The 8,316-nt window shown below is 43.7% G+C and overlaps 1 protein-coding gene across 2 annotated transcripts in view; it reads left to right on the top strand.

The window, feature by feature from the left end:
- The first annotated feature begins 1,089 nt into the window (after positions 1-1,089).
- DTNBP1 (dystrobrevin binding protein 1) overlaps positions 1,090-8,316 on the top strand; it is a 224,233-nt gene continuing 217,006 nt past the window's right edge. For both annotated transcript variants that reach the window (XM_068236931.1, XM_068236930.1), the window contains exons 1-3: positions 1,090-1,271; positions 7,237-7,290; positions 7,420-7,470. In XM_068236931.1, coding sequence (XP_068093032.1) covers positions 1,216-1,271; positions 7,237-7,290; positions 7,420-7,470 — 161 coding nt within the window. In that variant the 5' untranslated portion in view covers positions 1,090-1,215. The remainder of the gene's footprint in view (positions 1,272-7,236; positions 7,291-7,419; positions 7,471-8,316) is intronic.

Here is an 8,316-nt window from a genome sequence, read left to right as displayed (position 1 = left end):
GCTCCCTGCACACTGCAAATCCTTTGTGCGATTCCGATTTGCAATTCCGATTTTCCCTGAATGCAATCAACAGAAAAACGGAGGAAAAACGCAGCATGCAGTAACGATTAAAAAGCGGAATCAGATGTAAAAAACAATTAAAAATCGGAATCGCATGCAGTGTGCAGGGAGCCTTAATGTGGTGCAGTGCAATGTGCTGGAAACTATCTGATCTGACGCAAAGTCCGCAACGTGTTACCACTTGATGCCCATGGCAACACAGTGGCACCAGAAGTAATACATGTCAATGGCGACACAGGTTTTTAAAACTGTTGGCGGTGGCTGGGCGGTGCGCATGCACGGATGCCAATTTACTTGTGATGTGCATCCTGTCTAACTGCCAGCTATAAACTGGCCTCTTGCAGTCGACAGCATGACTGCAGATGTTTACTTCCCTCCGGAGGGGTTATTAGACACTCACCAAAGTTTGGGGGGGGGCGGGGGTGACTTGTTCCTTCTAGTGGGGGTTATTAGTTGCCCACCAAGGGCAGGTTATTACTTCCCTGGGTAAGGGGTTAGTGGTTGCCCGACACAGGAGGGTTCTGTGTGAGGATTAGGGTTAGGTTGCATTTTCTGATGCTAATACATTTAACTCAATGGCTGGGATGCCCTTTCTGATACGTATACCTATAATTAATTAATTAATTAATGCAACTGGTTGCAAAATCTTTTAAAGTTATTATTATTATTTATTGTATTTATAAAGCGCCAACATATTATACAGCGCTGTTGCAAAAGTTTTCACCACATTGGCTTCCGTCAGCGCTGCCACAGTAGAAGGAAGCTCCGAGCTGCTGATTCAATACAAATAAATTGCAATTCAATGGTAGTGTACTCGTTTTCTGCCTGTCAAGCAGAGAAGACGTTCTAATAGACGGCTTTGTTATTATTATAGAAGAGCTACAGTAGCGCTGAAACAAGTACAGTAGTTCACACTTGTTTTGCTCGCTATGATGCACTATCCACTAATGACCATGGGAGGGCGCTAATAACACACACCGCCTCAGGGACGCTGAGGATGCCTCTTTGATAGGATTTTGGCCCCGCCTCACTCCTCGTGACTGTGATGCTATGAGGAAGAGCAGAGTGCGGTAGCGATAGTGGAAGACAACATGGTGCAGTGTGAACCTGCTGCCCGTATTGCTGTATAGCTGTTCCCTCACTGACAGCCACAGGATGTTTGAGAACCTGCGGGAGCGGCTGCTCACTGTGCAGCAGGACCTGGCCAGCGGGTAAATACGGCTAACGTTGTCATTTCTCCCCTGCTGTATACACGGGCTGCTAGCCTTCCCTTCCTCTGTGGAGTCAGCTCGGGACGTGCTGGGCTGTGCCGCTCTTACAAGCTGAATAATATAGTAATGGCCGTTAGGATGGCTCAAAAACTATTTGTCAGAACATGGACTTGAATGACGTAGTTGTTAAACAGCTGAATGACCATTTATGTTCTGTCATTTTTTTGAAGTTATCACAGAGGAAAGGTGTGTTGAGCAGAAATAGATAGGTAGATTACCTAAAAGGCAGGTGGATAAAATGCAATTCTACACATAAATGTTTTTGTACTGTAGTAGTAGTAGTGAATTGGGTGCTAGTATGGTTGAGGTGATCCAGTGGGAAATCTCATAGGGAAATTTCGCTAACATGATTGGTTGCAGTTTTCCAATGACAGCCCCCTCTATGATATTTTAGCTTTCGGATAGGTAGTAAAGATAACTATGTCCACACTATTCAGGCCAATCAGAATGCTTCAAGTTGTAGAGTGTGCTGTGATTAGAGAACTGTTCCCTATGAGGTTTTCCTGCTGTCGCCTCATCCATATTAGCGCCAAGCTAATCGGCTACAGCTAATACTTTACCACTGTATGCCTGTGATCTGGGGTGCTAGTATAGTTGAGGTGACTCACCAGGAAAAGTTTATGGCGCTAGTATGGCTGAGGTTTCTTGGTGGGTCAGCTCAACTATACTATCGCCGTTAGCTTTAGAGGATGTTAAATTACTAGTTGAGCACATTCGCCAACCAAACCACTTTTTGCCCCATGGATTTCAATGCTTTAAAAGGTGCATATACAGTGGGTTGCAAAAGTATTTGGCCCCCTTGAAGTTTTCCACATTTTGTCATATTACTGCCACAAACATGATTCAATTTTATTGGAATTCCACGTGAAAGACCAACACAAAGTGGTGTACACATGAGAAGTGCAACAAAAATCATACATGATTCCAAACATTTTTTACAAATAACTGCAAAGTGGTGTGTGCATAATTATTTGGCCCCCTTTGATCTGAGTGCAGTCAGTTGCCTATAGACATTGCCTGATGAGTGCTAATGACTAAATAGAGTGCACCTGTGTGTAATCTAACGTCAGTACAAATACAGCTGCTCTGTGAGGGCTTCAGAGGTTGTCTAAGAGAATATTGGGAGCAACAACACCGTGAAGTCCAAAGAACACACCAGACAGGTCAGGGATAAAGTTATTGAGAAATTTAAAGCAGGCTTAGGCTACAAAAAGATTTCCAAAGCCTTGAACATCCCACGGAGCCCTGTTCAAGCAATCATTTAGAAATTGAAGGAGTATGGCACAACTGTAAACCTACCAAGACAAGACCATCCACCTAAACTCACAGGCCGAACAAGGAAAGCGCTGATCAGAAATGCAGTCAAGAGGCCCATGGTGACTCTGGATGAGCTGCAGAGATCTACAGCTCAGGTGGGAGACTCTGTCCATAGGACAACTATTAGTCATGCACTGTACAAAGTTGGCCTTTATGGAAGAGTGACAAGAAGAAAGGCATTGTTAACAGAAAGCATAAAAAGTCCCGTTTTGCAGTTTGCCACAAGCCATGTAAGGGACACAGCAACCATGTGGAAGAAGGTGCTCTGGTCAGATGAGACCAAAATGGAACTTTTTGGCCAAAATGCAAAACGCTATGTGTGGAGGAAAACTAACACTGCACATCACTCTGAACACACCATCCCCACTGTCAAATATGGTGGTGGCAGCATCATGCTCGGGGGGTGCATCTCTTCAGCAGGGACAGTGAAGCTGGTCAGAGTTGATGGGAAGATGGATGGAGCCAAATACAGGGCAAACTTGGAAGAAAACCTCTTGGAGACTGCAAAAGACTTGAGACTGGGGCGGAGTTTCACCTTCCAGCAGGACAATGACCCTAAAAATAAAGTCAGGGCAACAATGGAATGGTTTAAAACAAAACATATCTATGTGTTAGAATGGCCCAGTCAAAGTCCAGATCTAAATCCAATCAAGAATCTGTGGCAAGATCTGAAAACTGCTGTTTACAAATGCTGTCTATCTAATCTGACTGAGCTGGAGCTGTTTTGTAGAGAAGAATGGGCAAGGATTTCAGTCTCTAGAAGTGCAAAGCTGGTAGAGACATACCCTAAAAGACTGGCAGCTGTAATTGCAGCAAAAGGTGGTTCTACAAAGTATTGACTCAGGGGGCCGAATAATTACGCACACCTCACTTTGCAGTTATGAATTTGTAAAAAATGTTTGGAATGCTGTATGATTTTCGATCCACTTCTCACATGTACACCACTTAGTATTGGTCTTTCATGTGGAATTCCAATAAAGTTGATGCATGTTTGTGGCAGTAATGTGACAAAATGTGAAAAACTTCAAGGGGGCCGAATACTTTTGCAAGCCACTGTATATGTGCAATGGTTGTTACTAGAAGGGATTGGAGGCAAGCACCGGTCAGCTGGAAGCAGAGACAATAAAGCAGTTTCTGGAGGGGTAAGAATGGAAACCAATGCGCTAGGGTGTCACTCTTGTTTATCAATCAAACTCAAAATAGGCTCGGGGACAACTGTACATGTGCTCGATTATCAGCTGAGGCTAAAAAAATATCCTGAATAAAATACAGGTAGTACAGTTCCTCCCCCAAGAAAAACACAATGGCCTCTATTCACAATTATTTTCCGCATGCGGAAATGCACTTGCGGTAAATTCCCGACTGAAAAAAGACCATCTTGCCATTCACAAATTTTTAAGCATGATTATTTACCGCATGCGTAAAATTGTATGCATTGTTTACCGTATGCATAAAAAATGCGGTAAAAGTCAGCAAAAGTCCGTAATTCCTGCAAAAAAATCAAAATTCACAAAAAAACAAAAGGGGCACCTTATTTCTGACTTAACTACCGATTTTTATCACCTACTACAGCGATGGCGAACCTATGAGCTGCTGCGCTATGTCCCGAGGAATTGAACTGGCCGCGGCGTCTAATAGATGCCGCTCCAGTTCATAGCCGCAGGCCCGTTCCAGCCTGCATGGCTATGGGAAGATTGTGTCCGAAGCCCTGTACTGGAGACTATTTGTATCTCCAGTACAGGGCTTCAGGCGCCATCTTCCAGTAGCCCTGCTCTCTGCCTGTCAGCGCGGGAGACTGCAGAAGGATCGTCCGGGGAGCTGTGCGCCAGAGGCCGGCCTGGGAGCGGAGACTTCTGTCAGGTGAGTAAATTTTATTTATTTATTTATTTATTTTTTGCAGGTGAGAAGCTGCCCACATTGCGTTTATTTTCTGGTGAAAAGCTGCACTCATTGCATTTATTTTCCGGTGAAAAGCTGCACTCATTGTGTTTATTTTCTGGTGAAAAGCTGCACTCATTGTGTTTATTTTCTGGTGAAAAGCTGCACTCATTGCGTTTATTTTCCGGTGAAAAGCTGCACTCATTGCGTTTATTTTCTGGTGTTTGGGGTAACTGTTGCTGCATTTATTATTTAATGGTCATAGTTGGCTATATTTGCTGCTTTGGGGTTACGGTATACTAATAGCATCACACAGTTTCTGCACACCCATGATGTGAATCCTCGTTTCACCACATCATGGTGGAAACACTGATTTCTTATGCCTCACTGTTACATCATTACGTTAGCCCCACCCATATGATGTCATGGCCACGCCCATTTTTTTGGCGCCCTGCCCGTGTTGAACCCAGCAAAATCAGGCCACTGTAGGTTTGAGGGCCTGGTATTTGTCATCTCTTCTGAAGGGGTGGGGGGGGAGGGGGGGTAATTTTGTTCGAATTGGCATGTTGGCACTTTACGAGAGACAAGAGACTTTTGAGTTGAAGTTTGGGCACTCGGTATCGAAAAGGTTTTCCACCTTGGTGATATATTTCACTTCCCATTGACTTAAATGGAGTCTGGAGCCTTGGGCTCTGTTTTCTGGATTTTGTTTTTTTGGACAAGGTGTGTGTTTTTTTTTTTTTTTTTTTGCCACTTTTTTCCGCATGTTTACTATGTAGTTACGCATGTTTCCCAATTTTTTTTTTTATGTATTGTTCCCCGCATGCGGGAAACATGCGGAAGATTTTTAGTGAATGTGGGAAAAATGCGGAAATTATCACTGGCGGTAATATAGCGGTAAAAAATCTCTTACCGCATGTGTGATTGAATAGAGCCCAATATGTGCAAGAAGAAAGGAGTGGTTTTTAAAGGAACAATTTCACTCTTTATTCTTAAAGTCACAAGTCTTCCAGGTTGCTGATACAAGGCGTAGACATATTCCCTAAAAGACTGTCTGACACATGTTTCATGGCCAAAAGCCGCTTCCTCAGAGGCACACAGTGTATATAACATCAGTTGAAGGTCATAGGGAAAATGCCAAACCGCGATCTGTACTAGAGTCAAAATAGAGCGATCTGCGACGTATCCGTGCTGGCACAGCCATGAATGGCCGCCTCAGCCGAATTACATCTAGCATGTGAACTCACCCTGAGATGCAGTATTCTGCCTCTTTCGCAAGGCAGCCCGAAGGTGGTTAATTTGTTGCTTGTCAGTTTCTCCCTTGCATCGGCTTTCTAACACTCAGTACCGGTGGTGAAGAGACACCCCTCCCATGGAATCAAATCTGAGTGTCAAACGCCGATGTACTGTACATGGTGTTACAAATATTACCATTTGACTGCGTTTAAATTGAGCCAGAATGGCACTAGTGTCCAGCTACTAACTAATGTGCCATCCAAGGTTAAATACTCAACAACCAATCAAGAAGAGCCACTGAGTCAGCTAGCCAATGGGGCGCACAGCATGCCTCTAGTGATTGACTGCACTAGTCAGTGACTTCCTGGTTCAGTGACAGTACTGGAGAGCGTACGGCAGGCATCTATCACCCACGTCGCCTAGCAATGATGGAGGAAGTCCATTCACACAAGCCTACGGGACTTTCGTAGACGTTGTCTGCATGCTTAGACCACTGACACTCTGCTGAAACTAGACTGAGTTGAGATTGTGAGAAAACCGCAGCAAATTATTCCAAGTGGAAATGGGGCCTTTGCCTTGAATGACAGATATTTGAGTTGAACATGAGGGAGATCGGGGTTCAAACACCAAAGGCCTTTTCCACTTTAACAGGCATGTTTCTTGCTGGCACTTGCTGTGGTGCAGGATTGCATCCACATATCCCTCTGGCTGTGCCATGCATGAATATAAGGATTTGCATACATGACCAGCTGCCATCCAAATTGTACCCCATCCTATTGATTTCAAAAGACTGCATTTCCCTGTCCGAATTTGCATGCAGGGAAACACAGTGATTTGCCCCTAGTGGAATTGAGCATAGGTGCTGACTGGTGTTCAGGGGGCCTGTCTGCACTCCCTCCACATATGCTCCTATCCAGAACAGTTCTTTAGCATAAATATTTGCACTCCACCTGAGTACTGTGCAATCGGATAACAAAGGTAACTTACAGCTTTCCTCAGCCTTCCATCCCTCCTGTACTGACTGAGCTGCCCTAAGTAAAGTTCAGATTTTTTTTTATATGTAATAAAGTGTACCTGAGGTACTGTAAATAAAAAAGATAAACCCCTATAAATAGGGAAGCCTCTGGATCTTCCAGAGGCTTCCTGTGTCTGCCAGGCCCCCACTGTTGCCATGTTAGGACACTTCTGAAACAGATTTAACAAGAACTTGGTAAAAACGTTTTATACATGCCCAGTGGTCTACTTTTTCAAACAAGCTGAACTGTCTGAATTGTTTGTGTTACATTTGGCTCTGATGACACAGGAATGTAATAATTGGAAGTATAGCTGCTACTGATTTCAGTAGAACTATTAGTGCTTTGGGAACAATGATGTGATTATCATGAAATTCATGTCAGCTGCTAGTACTTAAGCTCCCTTCTCTTACTGTTTTGCTAGCCTAAAACATAATTTTTTTTTTCTTATCAAATTACAGATTGAAGAGCTTGGGTGACAAATCAAAAGATGTGAAGATTAAGAAGCAGAACAGGTATAAACAGACATTTCTGGATATCATGTAAATCACCGTGAAGCGTTGTGTGATTCAAATATAAAAACTTTGTCCGAACTTGCTTATCTAATTATATGTATTAATATCTTTTCCTTCCTGTTTTCACAGGCCGGCTGAACAGGTAACCAAGTTTCCGGCAGGTGTGGAACTCCTAAGCAGGTAATTTCTTAAAGTGTAACTGAGGTTTAGGTTTTAAATTGTACAGTATAATTCCAAATGGTAAAAGAGAGGATGCGGATGACTGGCACTTGAATTGTACTGGAAAGGGCAGTTGGAATTGAGTTACCGAGCAGACTGTGCTCTCTACCTGGTGAGAATATAACAATTTGTAGCTGAGAAGAAATTCAGGTCCGGCACCAGTCGCAATGCTTCAGTGAAAATGTATTCCAACAGGTACAGCAAGGTCACATTTTTTTTTTTTTTTTTTTTTTTGGTGTTGCGTTGTAATGCTGCATTGTGACTTTAACGTCGCAGTACAACGTAACGTCCCACTGTGAATAAGCCCTCAAGCTTCACATCTTATTGGTATTTTTTACTCCGCAACAAAGGTTGTTCTTCCTAAAACAACTGAGGAAGTTTGGCATTCTGTGGGAGCTGCTAAACCATCTTCTACACTGCCACCATCGAGTCTGTCCTCTGCTCCGCCATTATTGGCTGGTACAGAGGAGCAACAATCACCAGCGACAGGTATACATGCCAGAGAGTATTCACTGCTGTCGACAGGATCATCTGGTCACCCCTGCCACTGCTGGACCTTTTCCACACATCTAGACTGGGGACCAGGGCAAATAGAACCACACACGACTAACGCCAGCAGTCTTTTCTTTAGCTTTCTACCTTCAGGCCACCACTACAAAACCTCCAGGCACAGAAACACCTTATTCCTCCAAGCAGTCTTTCTTGTTAACTTAAGCGCCTTTCACAAAAAAAAGCTCCTAGCTGCCTAGCTGGTATCCCTGCATTACTGACTTACCTATGCCTAAATATTTGTATCTTATCCCTGCA

This window comes from Hyperolius riggenbachi, chromosome 5, assembly GCF_040937935.1.
Source record: "Hyperolius riggenbachi isolate aHypRig1 chromosome 5, aHypRig1.pri, whole genome shotgun sequence".
NCBI lineage: Eukaryota > Metazoa > Chordata > Amphibia > Anura > Hyperoliidae > Hyperolius > Hyperolius riggenbachi.
Note: the sequence above shows the minus strand (reverse complement) of the source record. Positions and strands in the feature narration are given on the sequence as shown.